Source organism: Schistocerca serialis, chromosome 7, assembly GCF_023864345.2.
Source record: "Schistocerca serialis cubense isolate TAMUIC-IGC-003099 chromosome 7, iqSchSeri2.2, whole genome shotgun sequence".
NCBI lineage: Eukaryota > Metazoa > Arthropoda > Insecta > Orthoptera > Acrididae > Schistocerca > Schistocerca serialis.
In genome coordinates, this window is record NC_064644.1 from 124,365,278 (window position 1) to 124,385,465 (window position 20,188).

At 41.6% G+C, this 20,188-nt stretch overlaps 1 protein-coding gene across 1 annotated transcript in view; it reads right to left on the reverse strand.

The window, feature by feature from the left end:
• Nucleotides 1-20,188, reverse strand: part of LOC126412782 (post-GPI attachment to proteins factor 2-like) — a 143,445-nt gene that overhangs the window by 31,573 nt on the left and 91,684 nt on the right. Inside the window, exons 3-4 of the mRNA XM_050082552.1 lie at nt 15,108-15,372; nt 14,738-14,950 (exon numbers count right to left, since the gene is read on the reverse strand). Coding sequence (XP_049938509.1) covers nt 14,738-14,950; nt 15,108-15,372 — 478 coding nt within the window. The remainder of the gene's footprint in view (nt 1-14,737; nt 14,951-15,107; nt 15,373-20,188) is intronic.

Consider the following 20,188-nt stretch of genomic DNA (forward strand, 5'->3'; position numbering starts at 1 on the left):
CCATGGTGGTGAACGGCAATGGAGAAATGATTGGAGAAGGAGTGAAGAACCAAGAGATCATGAGAGAGGATGGGATAGGCGAATGAATGACACAGTGCATATAGAAGAGGCGGAGAGACCGGAAAACTGAATGACACTCCAGATGAGGTCCGGTCAGGAGTGAGAGCTACAAGGACCAGAGTAAACCTACTAAGACACGACAATGGTGGAGATCTGAGAGAAGATCTACTGGAGGAAAGAAGTGGGATTCCCAAAGAACCCATGCTACCCATGATAGGGATCAAGCTATGTGGACTGAATATTGAGGCATTAGTCGATACAGGAAGTGAAGCATGTGCAGTATCCAAAAGGTTATATGAACAGATACTAAAAGCAAATATTAGCTTGCCTAGTTTCCCGGTGAGTGGAGTGAGAATTGTGAACACGTTGGGTGCAAGGAGTAAACCTATTAAAGAACAAGTGTTGATTACCTTCGAGATAGAGGGAGGAGAATACGAAGCAACATTTTTGGTGGTGGCCAGATTGAACACATCAATTATTTTAGGGATAGATTGGTTGAATGAAGTTGATGCAGTAGTGAGTTTTGATGAAGGTACTATCGAGGTCAAAGGAAGAAAGGGAGAAGAGAAGAGGTTAAAGTTTGCTGAGGGGAGTGCAATCGAAGAAGAGGAGGAATTCAGAAGAATAAATTTGTGTCATGAAGAGGAACCCACCATGGGATACGGGGAAGAGGAACTAGGAGAAGAACTGTTGATATACCTTGAGGGATTAGCACGAGAGGATAGACATAAAGAGGATAAGATCAGTAAAAAGTTGGAGGAGATGACACACCTAGATGAGGGGACTAAGAAGAAATTAGCCACAGTATTATACAGACGTTGTAAAGCATTTTTTCAACGGCCAGGTATCATGAAAGGGGTGGAGTGTAAGATAAAGATAAAGAACCACAAACCGTTCAATATAAAACAGTATTCCATTCCCCAGGCGAAACGAAGAGCAGTAGATGAAGAGATACAGAGGATGATGGACCTTGGTGTTATAGAAAGGGCCAACAGTCAATATAACAACCCCCTATTTGTTGTTGATAAGAAGGATGGAAAGGTGAGGATAGTTTTGGATGCACGAACAGTGAACAAAATCATCGAGCCGGAGCGGGACAAACCTGAGACTATAGAAGAACTGATTCAAACATTCCGAGGAGCGAAGGTGCTTAGTAGTATCGACTTAACTGCTGGTTACTGGCAAATACCATTGGCCGCAGAATCCCGCCAGTATACAGCATTTACTTATGGAGGAAGGTGCTATCAATTTAGAGTGTTGCCATTTGGGCTTAATGTGTCAGTGTCCGAATTCATAAGAGCGATGGATAAGATACTAGGCGAGGAGTTACTTAAAAAGGTCACCGTTTACGTGGATGACCTCTTGATAGCAAGTGAATCATGGGAAGAACATTTGAATAGATTGGATGCAATCTTGGCAGCTTTTGAAACCGCAGGGGTAACTGTAAACCTGGACAAGTTGGAATTTGGCAAATCAAAGATAAAATTCCTGGGCCATATAATATCCGAGGAGGGTATCTATCCTGATCCTAGTAAAATGGAGGCTATTACAAATTTTCCGACCCCCCATAGTAAGAAGCAGTTGCGAGCATTCTTTGGGGTTTGTGAGTTTTATAGAAAATTTGTCAAAGGATCTGTACTTAATGCCCCGAGTGTGAGGGAATTGACCAAGGCGAGGATGCCGTGGCATTGGAGTGCAGAGTGCCAAACTGAGTTTGAGAATATCAAGGAAGCACTATATAGTGCAGACATATTGTACCACCCGGATTTTTCCAAGGATTTTTATTTAGGAGCAGACAGCTCTGACTATGGACTAGGAATACATTTGTACCAAATAGAGAGGAGCGGAAATGGTGAGAGTGTAAGAACAATAGCGTTCGGTAGCAGAAGTTTAAATGCTTGGGAGAGAAAATATTCAATTACTGAAAGGGAGGCATTGGCAATTGTGTGGGGGTTTAAGCGTTTCCGGTATTATTTGGCCAGGAGGCATGTGAAAGTAGTGACTGACCATAAGGCCCTTACATTTCTGACCACAAGCAAGTTGAGGCATAGCAGGCTAACGCGATGGACCCTGGCATTACAGGACTATGACTTCGAGATAATTTATGAACCAGGAGCAACACATATAATACCTGATGCTTTGTCAAGATTACCAGCTGACTCAAGAGGAATGTTGGTGGACAGGCCAGAAGGAGAAGGAGTTAGAATTAACCTGATGAAGGGAGTACAGTATGAAGAATTCATAAGGAAGTTCCTAAAGAATGTGCGCAGGGAACAGAACGAGGACGAGAAATTAAAGACAATTGAAAACAAATACAGGTGTGCAGGAGAGGAAAGAATTCGCACATTTTATTATATTCATAATGGGATACTTTATAAAAGAAACAAGGAGAGTGAGGAGAACTGGAAACTCTGTGTGCCTGAGCATGTGGTAGAAAAATTAATTTGGTATACGCACTATAGTAATGCGCATTATGGACCGAAGAAGTGTCTGGAAAAGTTGAAGTTAGATTGTGCATTCAACAACATATGTGTGGATGGATATGTGTGTGTGTGCGAGTGTATACCCGTCCTTTTTTCCCCCTAATGTAAGTCTTTCCGCTCCCGGGATTGGAATGACTCCTTACCCTCTCCCTTAAAACCCACATCCTTTCGTCTTTCCCTCTCCTTCCCTCTTTCCTGATGAGGCAACAGTTTGTTGCGAAAGCTTGAATTTTGTGTGTATGTTCGTGTTTGTTTGTGTGTCTGTCGACCTGCCAGCACTTTCATTTGGTAAGTCACATCATCTTTGTTTTTAGATATATATTTCCTACGTGGAATGTTTCCCTCTATTATAACCAACAACATGGGAAGGCATATACGTAAGATACTGAGTACATGTGACACCTGTCAAAAATCTAAAACGACTACAGTACAGCACAAAGGATATATGCATCCAATTGTACCAACAGCAATTAAGGACATAGTTGCAGTGGATCTCTTTGGGCCACTTCTTGCCTCACGAGGGAATTACACAAAAATCTTAGTAGTGGAAGAACTGGTTTCCAAGTACATAAAATTTTACCCATTGAAGAAAGCCACTAGTAGAGCCATCATTAACCATTTTGAGAAAGACTATTTTCAAAAGGCGTGTATTCCTAAGCGAATTTTGAGTGATAATGGGTCACAATTTAGGTCAAAGGAGTGGACAGAGATGCTAAATGAGCACAGAATAGAGCAAATTGCCATTTATAGGTATAGGCCAGCTTCTAACCCTGCAGAACGAACAATGAAGGAATTGAGCCTTTTATGCCGAACATACTGTCATAGGAAGCATGGTTCATGGAAAGAATATCTGGAAGAGTTTGAGCGGATCAGGAATCACCTCCCACATGATTCTACAGGGTTTGCACCATGTGAAGTATTGCTCAATCAAGAACCCGACAGTATTTTCCGTGAGTTGCTAGTCTACCCACCAGGAAGTTCATTGACTTGGGAAAGGAAATTGGAGCTAGTGGAATTAAGTATGAAGGAGAAGGCTAGGAAAAGACAGGAAAGACACGACAAGCTAGTGAAACCGATAACTTACCGAGTGGGAGACTTGGTACTAGTAAAGGTTCATGTAAAATCAACCAAATAAACTCTGAAATACATAAATTCAACCACGTTTATAAGGGACCATACAGGATTATAAAAATTGGTTATCCTAACACTGTGGAGTTGGAATACGCACGGACAAAGAGAGTGCATGGTATGGAACATGTGGAAAACGTAAAAAGGTACTACTCACACGAGAACAGGGATAACCCAGATGAGGAAGGGGAACTCGATTAGGGCAAATGTCTGAAATGAGAGTGTTCAAGCTCCTTGATGTAGTTGGGTAGGACATATTTAGGACATTTAGTTGTTGAACGGACATTTGAAAAAAGGAGAATGTTTATTTGCATTGTATTTTCTGATGTATTGTAACTAGAACTTCATATTTCATATCGACGGTTATCTGAGAATGGGTGTAAAACCTGTAACAACTATTTTGTAATATAATAATTCATATGTCATGTGTTCAAGTAATAATTTTTGATTGTATGTTGTGTGTTTCATTCAATATTGGACTCTAGAGGACTATTGCTGTTTGAAAAAAAAAATTGTAATTTGAACAATGCCATGTTTATGAGGTGTAATAACCATTTGTAGATTATTATTGTGGAGGCAGCCCACTACCGGAGTCGAGGGATTATTTGGTGAATTGTAATTTCATTAATTATTTACACTATGTGTTTTGTTCAGATGTAGCAATGTCTACTTCCCTTGCCGATTCTTTTACACCGGAGGCTCCAAAGAAGTTATCGAGGGCGGGGATGTAATGGGTCCATAGGCCCTTACTATAAGTTTGCACTCGGCACAGGTCGAGGGGGCAAACAATCGATAGTGTGTCGGGTTGCAAGAGCGAGTGTAAAGTTGAGTTAGTTTCCCAGGTTGCGGGCCGAGCCGTGTGGAGGCCTGTTGCGGTAATACAAGGCTGACCGACAAAAGGGAGTGGCCATCGCCACGGTTTAACCCCTCTGTGTTAGAATAATACGGGAAAGTGAAGAAGTACAATTACGAGAGAGATCAGTGATATTTCTGTGCCGATATTTGTGGTTTCGTGTCTACCGCGCCGGCATCATTTGGATTGCAGTGTTGGATTGCAGTGATTGTATTTAGCGTGTGACAATTATGAATAATGAAGAAGCCTGTGCTGAGATTAGCCGTTATTAAATATGTATGACGAAGGCAGTGGCTGTCTCCTTTTTCTTGTGTTTTTGAGACGAATATAGGTCTTGATTAGTGAAGCTGTGTTGTTGTTCTCCTTGTTACTAGACATTTCATCATTACAGCATTTGAGAAGGACAAAATGGAATGTAACAACTCCGTAGCAGTCAAATCCGATTGCCAGCCCCATTAGGTACATGGTCACATTAATTAATATTTATTTGGGCTGCTATTCAGATCCCGATCGAGCGGGATACATAAATCGGAGGTGTTACAACTTGCTGTAAACGAGGCCATGTGGCCATGGTATGTTGTAGCTCACCATACAGCAGAGTCTCTGACACAAATGTGGAGTTCACAGAAGTGCATAGTGTTATGCCAGTCAATGCCACAAGCTCAGCATCTCCAGCAATATTTACATTATGCTGTTGATTCAGCAACAATAATCCCATTTCAGGTTGACACCGGGTCCTCAATGCCCCTTGCTGTCCCTTGCGAACCTGCAAACATAACATCGTTTGAGTTGACATCTTCTTTCTCCTCCACAAATCATCATTTGGTCAGTTACTGAAACAAGCCCATTCCTTTTCCTTGAGAGTTCATGATCAACGCTGAGCATCAACTCGTCATGAAGGCAGTTGTGTTAGTGGCAGTGGACAGTCCGACGTCAGAGAACATTTTTGGGCTCAATGCATTCACGGCCATTGGGTTTCAAATTCAAGATGCAGTAAGCCTTGTTTCTGACTCCATCCCATTCCAGGAACTGGACGACCTCTGCCATGAGTTTGGTCCCTTGTTTTCACCTGGTTTGGTGGTGACAAAGTGTTTTGAGGTTCACATCGCCCTCAAACTAATGGCCATACCCAGATTTTGTTGTGCTGAGCCTCTCCCACTTACCCTGGGATCAGCAGTCAAGGAGGAACTTGATATTTGCAGGGCCTGGGTATCATTGAACTAGTCACTGCTCAACAACGGGCTACGCCATTGATGGTCATTCACAAATCTTCAGCATACTTCGTTTGTATGGAGATTTCAAATCTACCATTAACGCTCAGTCTTTAGTGGATTCTTATCTGATTCTGTGGGCTGATAAAAACCTTGCAAAACTGGCAGATAGTGAACATTTTTCATAAATTGATTTAGCTTCATCTGGATTCCACTTCCCAACACATTATGGTTGGCATCATCACCTCGTTCTGATTGTACCATGACATGCACTTGCCTTTTGACATTGCAAGTGCCCCCGCTATGTTTCAGCGATTCTTAGGAAAGTTCATATGTGATGTCAACTGTTGTGCAAACTATCTATATGACATTAATGTCACAATCCTCATGGCACAAATATCTTGACAACCTTCAGACTCTTTTCACCAAACTTCAAGAGGCAAACCTTAAGAGCAACCTGTGGGAGTCAAAGTTTTTTCAGGCAGAAGTAGGATATGTGGGCCCAGTTCTTTTGAAAGATGGCATCCGTCCTATGCAGCATCATCTAATGGCTATTGCCAATTTCTGAAGCCATGAAACCTAAGAGAACTCCAAACATTTTTGTGAAAAATGAGTTAATTCATAATTTATCCCCAATGCAGCAGATGTCATTCATCTCTTTAACAGCTTACAAATGAAAGGTATTCCTTTTGCTTGGTCAGTGGACTGCAACAAGGTGTTTGCCCACACCAAGTTGTGATTAATGTCTTCCCCATGGCTTGTTCTTCAACAATGGGTAAATATCCGGTTCTTGCCAAATACACATCCCACTACAGACTTGGGGCACTTTTGTCTTATAGGGAAGCTGATGGATTTGAACAACCTCCAGCATATGCCTCATAGATATTGACAGCTGCTCAATGCCATTATTCACCAATAGAAAAGGAAGCATTGGCGATTGCCAACCGGTCCACAAGTTTCACTATTTCCTTTATGGAAACAAACTCCATCTCACCACCTACCATAAAATGCTTGTGGCACTTTTCGGCCCCCAGTCTTGATTTCTGTTTAGGACCACACAAAATCTTCAGTAGTGAGCTTTATTTTGAATACACATCAGTATGAGATTCATTATTGTCCCACTGCTTGTCATGCCAATGCAGACATGCTGTCACATTTATCCACTGGTCCTTACTCAGCATGTGACAAAGTTGTGTGTTTCCAGTTTGATAACAATGTGTAGCAGGCATTCAATAGGCTCCCACTCACAGGAAAGTGCCTAGAGAAAGCCACCCTGCAAGATCCAGAGCTCTGTCAGGTGTCTCATTTTGTGCTGAAAGATTGGCCCAAATGGCAACCTGCTAAGGAGTTGGGCCTGCTCTGCAATTTTTTCCTTCTTCATAATGGGCCTGGTGGTGGATGAAGGAACACTCCTCCTTAATAAGGACTCGTATTAAGTTTGCGTTGTCATCTCCCCAGACCTATGGTCCCGGATTAATGCACTTTTCCACTGTGGCATAAGCCACTTGAAAATGTTAGTGAGGCATCTTGTCTACTGGCCTGGCATTGATTCTATAGTTGATAAGCTTGTCCATGAGTGCAAACAGTATGCCAGGCATCAGGCAGCCTACCCCCTCTTTGCCCCATGAACTTTTGTTCTGTGGCCCACACTTGATCAGCCGTGGGACCACACGGACACACTGTCAAATTTACCTGTATGACATGCACATGTGCTCCTCTTTGGCAGAAGCTACTGTTTGAGCTCTAACACAGATTTTTGTGATTGAATGATTTCACGGATGTTCTGCATCCAGAATGGTATTACTCATCTCACATCTGCACTATTTCACCCCCACTGGTGCAGTGGAACATAGCAATATGCCATGGACACTGTTCCTAAGCACCTACAAGACCGCTCTGCTGAACGGGCACAGCCCAGTGGAGGTTCTCCACAGCCAACAACCCCAGATACTGGTGCACCAGCTCAGTCCTGTGCCATAGCCTGTAGTGCACCTGCACCCTTCATGATATGCTGTGGGTGACTAGTTTGAGCACACACCTTCAGTCGGAGCACCGGGCAGACATTTATATGTCATTGCTGCCTCCATCTCTCCACTCCACAGTCTGCAGAGCCCCCACAAGTGGGTCATTACTGCTACAGTTTGGTACAACCGTGGCCAGTAAATGTTCACCGCAGATGCTGGTGGGGCATCAGTCGCCACCTGCTATCGGAATCAACTACACACTCAGTGGGCCAATGACCCATCGCAGCTGTGGCACACACTGAGAGGGCCCTCGTGCAGGCACCGCCCTCTCTCAGGATCCAGGTGCCACAGAGGCTCCTTCCTCGGATGTGCCGGTGCGTGTTGACGATGTCAAGATGAAGCTACTGCCCACCCCAGACCCTCGAGTGGTATTCGACGGTGGCTGCCCGGACGTGTCCACTTGTCAGAGCACCGGGTAGATGTTCTTTCATTGCTGCCTCCTTCTCTTGCCACTCCACGGTCCACGGAGCACCCACAAGAGGAGGGGTCATTGCTGCAGCCAGAGCACCATCGTCCAGGCCACTTCTGCCCGTATACCCTACTGGGCTGGAGACAGCTGATGGCCAATCCCTGTGAGGGTGACGCCTCTTCCAGTGCTGATGAGCTGATGCTTGCTAACACTGTCACTGTGCAGCTGCCATTGCATTTCTGCCATCACTGATGTCATTATCGTCAGGTCATCTGGGCAGATGAGGTGGCTTCCTCAACCATCCGACTTCCTACCAAGAGTGATCTGACCGGTGTGACCCGCCTTTTTTGGGTGTCGATGCCTGTGGCGCCAGCCCTGTGGTAGAGGGGAGGGATGTGGAGGAGAGCTCATGCAATCTGCCACTGTAGCATTTGTATATGGTGCCAGCAGCAAGCAGGCAAAGCATGTGTGCCACCGTCAACCACAGCCTATGCCCTGACTGGCAAATATGAGCACCCTGGGGCCGCTGCCAATCCCAGCCTCGTCCACTTGAATATGCTCCACTGTATGCAAAGGTTCTCTAGTCAGATCAGCTCCTTGCTTATGTGCATTCAGTTGCAAGTGACAGCAGTCTGTACTTGGACAGTTAATAGTAGTGTTAATGTTTCTCTAAGCTTGTTATTATTTGGCATTCAGTTATCAGCTGATGTAATTTTTGTATATGAAGAGGTTGCCAATCAAGAGTGTACATACAGCACTGGTATGGTTTGCAAGTCACACAGCACTAAGAGGGTATAGATCTAGTGGCGGACACATGTAAGACTTTGCGTGACACCACAAAAGCTCTATGAACAGTTGAAAGGAACATTTCAAGATGTAATTAAGAGGTTCCCCCACAGTTCTTTGAAGAATCACCTCCTGTAGACATATTATGAGTGATCTCTCAGGTGGTAGCGGCCTGATTGATTAACAGTGAGTTTCCAAGTGTTCTTGCTAGTTGTTTCCATTTTATGGATAATAATTTTGGATGACAGACTCCTTCAAGCGCTGTGAGTTTTGTTGTTATGTGTGCTCACTGTCTGGACTCCAATCGGGCTGTGAACTGTTGTTGGTCTCACACAACTATTTATAACAGAGTTTGATTCCAGATGCCCACTGTGCTCTTTGATACTCTATTGTTTCTCAGAGCTCACACTGATATTCCATGAAACACAAATTCTCTCAGCATTTTCTAACTCTGGTAGATGTGATGGCTGGTGAGATTTTAATAAACTGAATGCTGGACCCCAACAATTATTTAAATTGAAGCCCTCATCTCTGATTAACAGGTTATTTGACATCTTTATTTTGAGTGACTCCTTAATTATGCTGTCCCAGATACTTGGTGTTTACACCACAATACTGGTCTCATCATGTTTCATTTCATGACTTTATTCGAGTTGGTGCTCAGTGACAGCTGATTTGCTGGTTGTTTTAGTTGGGTATGCCGCCGATGTTCCTTGCATCTCTCTGTGACTGTTCTGATCACATTCCCATGGAATGTGACCTAGCTCATCTCTAACATCACAAAGAATACTTTTTCCTTAGTGAAGGGAGCAAAATACACTGGATACTGTGTTTCCTTAGGAGTCTATCAATCTTTCCGGATATAGAGCCAGCATAAGGTAGATAGGTGATTTTTGGTTTCTCTTCCTTGGTCTCCATCTCATGTTCTTTCTCAGGCATTCTGAGTGCCCATTCCTTCAGAACACAATTTGTAGGTGGTGTAATTCTTTGGGAAGACTCTTCTTGTATTAAAGTGTTTGAGCTCTATGGACCAGAGTCCTTGGCATCAAATTTCTTTGTGATGGTGATGGCTTGAGGCTTTGAGATAGAGGTCAGTGTGCGTAGGTTTTCTATATACACAGTGTTCTAACTAACATATTGAGAAAGGTGGGTGGCCCTCTTTTTCATGTTCCATCATGGATTTTATATTATGATGGATGGAACTGAAATATTTCAGGATGTCTTGATGATTTTGCTCTCCATGTGACCACACTACAAGAAGGGTGTCCATGTACCAATAGAAAAACATTGATTTTGCGGATTCTAGTGCCTTTGCTTCAAAGTGTTCCTTGTATAAGTTCACCACAACAGATGGTAAAGGACTATGCATTGCATGCCATTAGTTTTTGCTCAAAATATTTTCTCTTGAATAGGAAATAAGTAGATGTCAGAATGTACCTAAAAAGTTATGTGAAACAACTGTTGAACTTTTCTGCAGGTAGCTCCAAGAGACCAGAAATTGAAACTCTCATAAAGAGGTGGACAACATCAAAACTGAGCATAATATCCACACCTGGAGCAACAACTAACTGAGGTGATGTAAAAAATCAGCTGAATTATGGATATGATGGTCACATTTCTCCATATATTCACTGAGAATGTGGTCCAGATATTTTGCCAGCTAGTATGTAGGTGCACCAATATTACTAATTACGTGTCTTAGAGCAATTCTTTCCCTGTGTAAGCTAGGAAGGCTGCATAGTCATGGGGGCACTGCTGCTCATGTCTTAAGACCCTTAACGATGTTATGTGGCAAGCCTGACTCATTAAGAAGAATCATCAATTCCTCTCAGTTTTATTCATAGGTTCATCATCCATCTGTCTGTGTGCAGCATCATTCAAAAGATCTAAAATCTATTTACTGTAGTCCATACATGATATTAGGACTGTAGCATTGTCCTTGTTGGCTGGCAGAACTACAGCTTCCTTATTCTCCTGAATATTTCTCAGTATTCTCACTTGGAGACTTTTGATCTTAACAATGACTGCTTGGTAGATGCTCCACAGATTTTATGGTGAACTTCTTCTGCTGCTTCTGGCTGGAGAGAAGTCAGAATATGCTCCATAGAAATGATATAATCCGTTGCTAGTAGCATTTTTTAGAGTGTCACAAATTTTCGCCCTTTTGCAGTGAGCTTCACTGTATTCTCATCCAGATGTTTGTCGGTGAGATTAATTGCAATCTGGCTCCCTACATCTTGTCATGGCTTATTGTGCAGGCAACTGAATTTTGCTTTCTGGTGTGCAGATGTTTGCAACTACACTGATTCTGCTTGTGACCACGTCATATTATCAATCCATTCCCAAGTACGGTGACATTTCTAACAAGGTGTTGAGGTGAACAAGTTGTACCTATGCTCGCTAAAACCAAACATCACATTAACATGCCTGCGCATCATGTAAGCCTAGCTCTAGTGCCAAAGAGATTTCACTATACTTGATGAATGCTAGATGTCACTTCAAAAGAGCTTCTTCACTTCTATCTTTGCGGATTCTTGGGAATGGGGTGATGACAGTCACCTGCAGAATTAATGCAGTTGGTAACATCTGCATGGCCACAGTGAAAAACATCTGGACTAAAATACAGTGAAGATCTCTGCTAAAAGACTAAATTTTGTAACCAATGCAAAAATGCTACCAAAAGATAACATAATTTACATGGAGCATGATCTGGCTTTTCTCAAACCAGAAGCAGCAGAAGGGATTTACCTTGAAACTTGTAGAGCACTTACCAAAACACCATTGCTAATATCAAACACCTCCAAGTGAGAATGACTAACACAGAGAAATCTTTGAGAGGACAAGGAAACTGTAGTCTGCCAGCTGAAAATAGCAATGCTACAGTCCTAATATCATGTATGGACTACACTAAGAAGATTTTAGATCTCTGTAATGCTTCCAGAATGAGATTTTCACTCTGCAGTGTAGTGTGCATTGATATGAAACTTCCTGGCAGATTAAAACTGTGTGCCGGACCCCTGTCCTCACAGCTTTACTTGTGCCAGTACCTGGTCTCCTACCTTCCAAACTTTACAGAAGCTCTCCTGCAAACCTTGGAGAACTAGCACTCCTGAAAGAAAGGATATTGTGGAGACATGGCTTAGCCACAGCCTGGGGTAAGTTTCCAGAATGAGATTTTCACTCTACAGCGGAGTGTGCGCTGATATGAAACAGGCAAGGTCCCGAGTTCGAGTCTCAGTCTGGCACACAGTTTTAATCTGCCAGGAAGTTTCTCTTTAATGCTGTTGCATACATACAGATAGATGTGAATCCTACAAATAAAATTAGGAGGAAGAGGATAACTCTTTTCAGTGAGTCAGGCTTGCCACTTAACACCATAAGGGTTTTAAAACATGGACAGCAGTGCTACCAGAACTATATGGTCTAAGGTACACAAGGAAACAATTCCTCTAACACTGGCACACCTTCATACCAACTGGCAAAGTACATGAAGTGCATTCTCAATGAATATATGGAGAAGTGCGAATACCATATCTGCAAGTCAGCTGACTTTGTACACAGCCTCAGTCAATTGTAGTTCCACGATTTGGATATTATGTCAGTTTTTACATAGTCTCCCTCTTCATGAGAGTTTAACTTTCTGATTCCTTGGAGCTACTTGCGGAAATGTTTAACAAACATTTTATAGAACTTTTTAGGCACATCCCGACATCTATTTATTTCATGTTCAATGGGAAATATTATGTAAATACCAATGGTATGGGGATGGATAGTCCATTATCAACTGTCATAACAAACCTATACATGGAACAATAGACAATAGTCTATTGGTACTGGGATGACACATTTGTAGTGTGACCATCTGCAGCAGAAAAGCATCAAGAGTTCCTGAAACATTTATAGAGTCCATCCATTGTAATACAGAATTGGCAATGGAACTTGATAAAAATGGCCAAGTACCTTTCCTTGATGTGTTGGTTAAGAGAAGAACAGACGGATCCATGGATCACAGTGTATATAGAAAATCTATGCACACTGACCTCTGTTTCCATGCCTCAAGCCATCACCATCGCAATTTAGTAAACCATACATATTGTTTGTCATAGAATCCCAATATACAATAACAATGTGGAGTTTCCATTTGAAAATACAATGTTTACTCCATTTACCCCACCTACGCAGGGAGGTTCGTTAGAAGGTGGCCAGTTGTAACACAGACAGATGACGCCTTTACTAATATTAAGTGTTCATCCAGAACATTTTCTCATACCATGTGTCATATTTTAGATATTTTTAAGATACTTAGTTATCTCAAGTTAAACAAACTCCTTGTATAGTAAAATTTGGGAATGTGTGATAGCTGAAAAATATAATCTTGTCCTTAAAATCTCTAACTTTATAAACAGGTACAATAACAAGTGAGACTAAGCAGGTAATGGAAAGCACAGTGATTATACAAAGTAAAATATTTTTAACATGGAAAGTGATACTACAGTAACTGAAATGAAGGAAAAAATTGGGCAACTGAGTGGAAGAAGTAACTTACAAAGTGGTCTAGGTGAGATTATTAGTAGTATACACAGTTAGAAGTGGTGAGTAATGGAACTGAGTACTAAGCATGGAAAAGTGGACATACGTTTATTAATTTCCACTATTTCTAAGTAGTTCATAGTCTTTTCTTTGTGGATATTATGTAAAACTTCATGTTGTACACTGTTATGTGTTTTTTCATTTGTAATGTATAAAATATTCTACCACGAACTGATGGAGTAGTCTATTAATGTAAATGAAGAAGGTTGAGTGAAGACTTTCCCCTCAATCCTACAGAATATTAATCCATCATTTTAACCACTGTATCATCTTATTTCATCCTGTTGGAGAATGTAGTGTCCGGTAATGGTTTCTTCTGCAACCTTTGCAGTCCCCTGCTTATGACTTCTCTTCCTTCTTCTTATACTACCGTTTCATATTCCCTTGTTTTAGCTTTATTTTTCTCATCCCATACTATAATTTTTGGTATCCAATTCTTCATATCTATGGCTGCTCTCAGAACCCCCCTTCACATTATTTTCCCAGCAGTTTCTCTGTTCAAATCACCTCCTTCTGCCCTCTTTTGCTAACCCACATTCATTCTCCACTGTGAGCAGGTCATTCCCTCAATCAGCATAGGGTGGAACACCCTTACCTTATTTTTATCCCCCTCCAGTATCCTTCTGTTGTGTCCATGCTCTTTGCACTTCCATTTACTCTCTATTTGTGGCGAATTGGTCTATACTTGTACACTGTTTTATATTTTGGATCCAGAAAATGACAACAGGATATATTCATTGGCAAAACAATTGTACTTCCTTGTTAGTGACTATTGAACATAAGAATGGACAGGTTGCAATAGCGAAGATTTAGTGCCGAGTTGAAGAGAGAAAGGCTTCATTATTTCCAATAATATAATAATAATGTCATGAGACACACCAGCCTGGCATAAGTCTTTCAATTGGAAGCCACTTCGGCAACATTTGTGTCTGTCAGCCAAGGGCATTTCCCTGGATGCTTACCAATATAAGTAATAACTGAGCCCAACTTTGCTTAACTTCAGTGATCAGGCATGAACTGATGATACCAATGTGGCAAGGCTGCTGGCTATTATTTCCAATAAGTTATGTTAGAATCCATGGTGGTCTCTTAAACGTATATCTCATTCTCTTCTCTGTGTAATAAAAATCAATTTCTGTTTCCAAGAACTCACACTTCTCTGTTAAGTTCAGGTGTTTGTGTGCTTTACTCACCCATTTCATGGCATAACAGTCGATGCTTGAGGAAGAAGACTAACAGTCCAGCAGTACTGCAAATAGATGTTCCAAACAGAACCTTTTTCATAAAATATGAACGCCTTTCACTTTCTGTCATAGTTGGTTTAACCATTTTGAAAACTTTCAAGGTCACAAGCATGTAACTTAATGATCCAATCATAAAAGTGATGAATATTTTTTCATGTGCAGCTGTAAAATAAGAAATACATATCAAAAAATTGAGAGCTTTAAAAATGCACAACTCAGATTTTTTTAATGAAACATAACTAGTTTTGAAACAGATAGACATATAGCTCATTCATTAATTATGCATATGGACTCCAAATGAATTCATAAGAATACTTACGATAGTTTTCTCGATTGGAAACATATGTAACTCCACACAAAGCTCCAATCTCGAGCATGTTCAGCCAGTAACAGAGATTCAGAAGCCTGTTGGCTGTGGCATTTGGTTCACTATACAGCTTTGACAGCAGATAGCGGTAATGAATTTTATATACAGATGCTATTATGACCCGTGGTCCAATGTGAAATGCTATGCAGGTCCTCCAAAGATATCTCTGAGGACTGATGCCAGTGATGGCACTAATTGAGGGGATGACATTGTACACCTGTGGGAAGCATATGTAAATAGTGTTATATCTGTCAATTAAATGCTTTCTGCATTCATATCATGGCATGCTAGTAAAAGTTATTGCACACATTTTTCTGATGCTAATGTAAAGAATTTAGATCATATTTTATCATGTTGGTTGCAAATAACTTAACACTATAAGTGTTAGCTGAACTATTAAGTGAGCTCTCAAAGTATCTGGAAAGGAATAAATTGTGATGTTTCAGAGTGTAGTGGCACCACCCAATGACACTATAGAAACTGAACAGCTAGTGCAACATTACTGTCACTAGCTGTGGTACAATTACCTACAGGGTACTTGTCTTCAGGAATGCCCATACTATGGCATACGAGCTGCCCCAGGACCAGTCTGAATAAGTTGTGATGCAGTCTGTGAAGTAAGTGGTAAGTGTGCTATCGGTTTGACTGAGGTGCTTTTATTGTGGAGTCTTATTTGTTATAGGTAGAACTTTGATACGGCATGGTTGGACTTTGCTTTGGGATAAGGACGTAAGAGGTCTTGCAGTGTTTCTGAGGAGTATCCTGTATGTATCTATTGTTTTGAATAAACTGCAGTGAGCCTCTGTTAATTATGTGTGTAGCTTGCCTTTTACAGAGTGGTGATGACAAAGGACCCATATTGTGTGCACACTGAACAATGAACATTTTTGTACTTAAGCAAGATTGTGGGTTTTCAAACAGGAAACACCAACAATGATCACAAACACAAATCACTCCGGATTATCAAGAACTAACTACAGCTATATTACAGGCAGTGTAAGCATTAGCGAATGTAGCGAGAATGTCTCCTATACCACCCACATACATGGTTTTTCCATCATTTAATGAACAACATGATTTAATGAACAGTCTGAAGAGTGGAATGCTTAATGCCAATGATGAAGTTATATTTTTTTGCTTTTCAAATTTCTGGACTTGAAAAGATAAGCAGCCATATTCTGTCAGGAAATACTGGACTGTATTGTCTAATATAGAAATTAGAGCTGTTAACAAATCCAGTAGAACTTGAGTGGTCTAGAATATTTTATACATTACAAGAACATTTTTTGAGAGAAGAAACATGTTATAGCATCCAGGTTAAAATTTGGCAGCAAAAAAAGGATCTGCATTGATCTTATGGAGACTGGGCTGCCAACCTATAAGGATAAATGTTCATGTAGGCAGAACTATATAGACTCTTTAATCAGGGACACTATAGTGTGGCTTATGCCTGATTTGGAAGTGGAAAAATAAGTACTGAGAAAACTGGATCCATAGCTCAAGCCCACAAATAAAAATTTGTTTTGAATGGAAGAAGATGTCATGGCAGCCAGCTTCCTAGTACTTGTCATATGGGATGTCAGCGCTACTTCCAGCAGAGCCCTCATCTGCTCTGTAGCCTGGGCAACTCTGAAAGCAGCTATATCAGCAGTGATGGGCCATGTTGGCAGCAATGTCGTTGCTCAGCTATATATATCATTTCCTTCATCAAAGATGCAGTGCTTGGCCCCATTGGCATGCAACGTGTCACAGGTAAGGCAAAAGAAAAACTTGAATGGGTATGTTTTAGTAGTTCTGCTGCAAATACACCCCAACCAGTGAAAGCAAACCCAGTGAGTGATTGATCTACTGAAGTGCACACAGTGATTGACAATGCATATCTTTGGTCTGCTGTTGGTAGTAGAAACTGACTTGTACCCCACAGTATTGGCAACGTCCTGTTTGGTGAACACAAACACTTACTAGCTATGCCTCACTGAGGAACAAAGTCACATGTCTGTACCATAGCACTGCCAAAGGCAGACTGAGCTTCAGCTATCCTGATATACTTCCCGTTCAACCCCAACCCAAACTCCCATCCTGTCAAAAGTATCCACTCTCCTTCTGCTGGCAGCTCACCCCGATTCCCACAGGAGCTCTGATGTAATGTGCATCTGCACTGAAATAATTGTCTGATCTTTTGTCAGAATCAGGGTGGTAACATGGGAATTTGGGTTAGATGGGTAGTGTCCCAAAAAAGCCAAGGCAGTCAAGGCGATCACTCATGTTAAGCTGGAAATCCAGGTTCTAGTCCTGGTCTGGCACAAAATTTCCATTTGTTGTCTATGGATTTATTTCAAAGCCCAGAAGCAGCTGATGTCACTGATTTCTCTTAATTCAGATAAGTAAGACCTGTTTCACCTATTGATGTCTGTGCATACGCTTCCAAAAAATTACCCACTTCTCAGTAATGCTGCTTCCAAATAGAGCAGTGGGCTCCCACTATCATTTAGGCAATTCAAGAATTTAAATTGATCATTTATGGACAGGAGTTTTATCTAGTCACAGATATTATCATGAGTGACCAAGGGAATCATGATAGGACCACTTTTACACAAATAAAATGGCAGACATAGTGTGCAGCTGTCTGCTGATGATGCTGTGGTGTACAGGAAAGTGTCAATCATTGAGTGACTTTAGGATGATACAAGATATCTTAGACAACATTTCTAGTTGGTGTGGTGAATGGCAGTTTGCTCTAAAAGTAGAGAAATGTAAGTTAATGCAGATGAGTAGGGAAAACAATCCCATAACATTCAAATATAGCATTAGTAGTATGCTGCTTGACACAGTCACATCGGTTAAATATGTGGGTATAACGTTGCAATGGAATATGAAATGAAACTAGCATTTAAGGGCAGTAGTAGGGAAGGTGAGTGGTCACCTTCAGTTTATTGCCAGAATTTTAGGAAAATGCATTTCATCTGTAAAGGAGATGTTGTATAGAAGACTAGTATAACCCTTTCTTGAATACTGTTCAAGTGTTTTGGATCTCCACCATGTTGGATTAAAGGAAGACACCAAAGCAATTCAGAAGCAGGCTGCCCCAGATTTGTTACCGGTAGGTTCGATCAACACACAAGTGTTATGGAGATGGTCTGTGAACTTAAGTGGAATCCCTGGAGGGAAGACAACATTCTTTCCATGAAACACTACTGATAAAATTTAGAAAACTGGCATTTTAAGCCGACTATGGAACAATTTTACTGCCACCAACCTACATTTAATATAAGGACCATGAAGTTAAAATAACAGAAATCAGGGCTCATATGAAGGCACACAGACAGTTGTTTTTTCCTTGCTTTATTTGCAACTGTAACAGAAATGAAATGACTAATAGTACAACATACCCTCTGCCATGTACCATACAGTGGCTTGCAGAGTACGTATGTAGACATAGATCACCTGTCATTTACCATATTTGGCCCCAAGCATCAATTACTGGATCAGACCACCAATCAGCTACAGCCAAGGGCGCTTTATTTGGCTAATTTTCTTTACTCTGTCCATTATGAAGCAGTCACATTACAGGAAAATATGGACAAGCAATTCTGATCTCCCATGGGACCTGACATGGCCTTTGACCAACATGAATTGGTTTGTTTCAAGCTCAATTCAGAGCTGGATTCAGATGCTCCAATCTGTACTGACCCACATAGATTGACAACAGAGACCCAGGTGCACACATGTAAGGCATGACACAGAAGTCAGCAGATGCAGCTAGAAGTTCGATAAGTGTCAGAGGTTACCACTTGTGGATGTGTGTGCAGCATCTTGTCTGCACACTCTACCCACCAGTTGACAGCTTTTAGAGATGGGCCCAGCTGGCTCTAATTCACTCACATGTTTACCTCTGCATAAGTGATATCTGAATAGTATTGTGTGTCACTCTGTGGCTAGTGTACCTATTATAATAAGTTGTGTTTGAGACTTAATAAAGTTTGTTATGTCTGTCACTATGTGATGTTCCTTTGTGGGATTAGAACATACTGACATGTTTTTTGTTGTACAATTGTTTTTCTCATTTTGTTGTGGCATGGAGTCTCCAATTAAAACATTTGTGCAGCAACAGCAGAATTTCATCCATCACAGTCAGCACTGCTCTTCAAATCTTTATCTTCAGCTCGATTTCCTACTCAGTTCCCACCATTTGATGAGGCGGTGGAAGATCAGGAGGTATCTGAACACTGGTTATGGCAGCATTTTTGAGCCTTCCACATTACAGATGCTGAGGTTTGTCATGCACTGTTTGTTTCACAGATTACCCCCACCTTGTGTCAGTTGTTGTGACAGCTGACCCTGTTGCAGAAACCTCCCTCGTTTTCATTTGACACCTTATGTTCATTGGTGTCTCCCTATTATGACCACCACACACCTGTTGTGACCACTAGGGTTGAATTTTATCACTGCCAGAACCAGCCCCATTAGCCTTATCTTGCCTGGGCTGCAATCCTCCACAGCCTTAGACACAAGTGTCATTTTGTCACAGACAGGTCAAAAGAGTCATATGCAGACACCACAGTTCACGATGTTATGATCTGCTCTCTGCCCCAGGTACAGAAGTCAGGCAATGGGCCCTCCAATCAGAAAACTCCTCCCTCAAAGAGGTATTGTTGATTGCCCAGTTGTATGAAGTCTTTCATGCTGATGGTCAGAAACTGGGAGACTGGGAGCCTGGTATGATTTCACATCAGTGCAGTGTGGGCCACCTATGTCCACTGCATTTAGGGAGGATGACATCACAGCTGTCCAAGCAGCTGATTCGGTGGCTCCTGCACAACCTGTTTACAGTGTTTCAGCTGCTGCTTCCTGTTGCCTTCGTGTGTGTTGCATGACTCCAAACACAACAGGTCAGAGTGTCCCCAGCATTGGATTGTCTGTCATAAGTGTCGAAAAAAGAGCACATTGTGGTAGTCTGCCAATCAACTGCACAGAATGCAGCCTCAGAGAACATGGATGTGGATATTCAGGAAGAGTTGTTGTCAGGGGTGGTT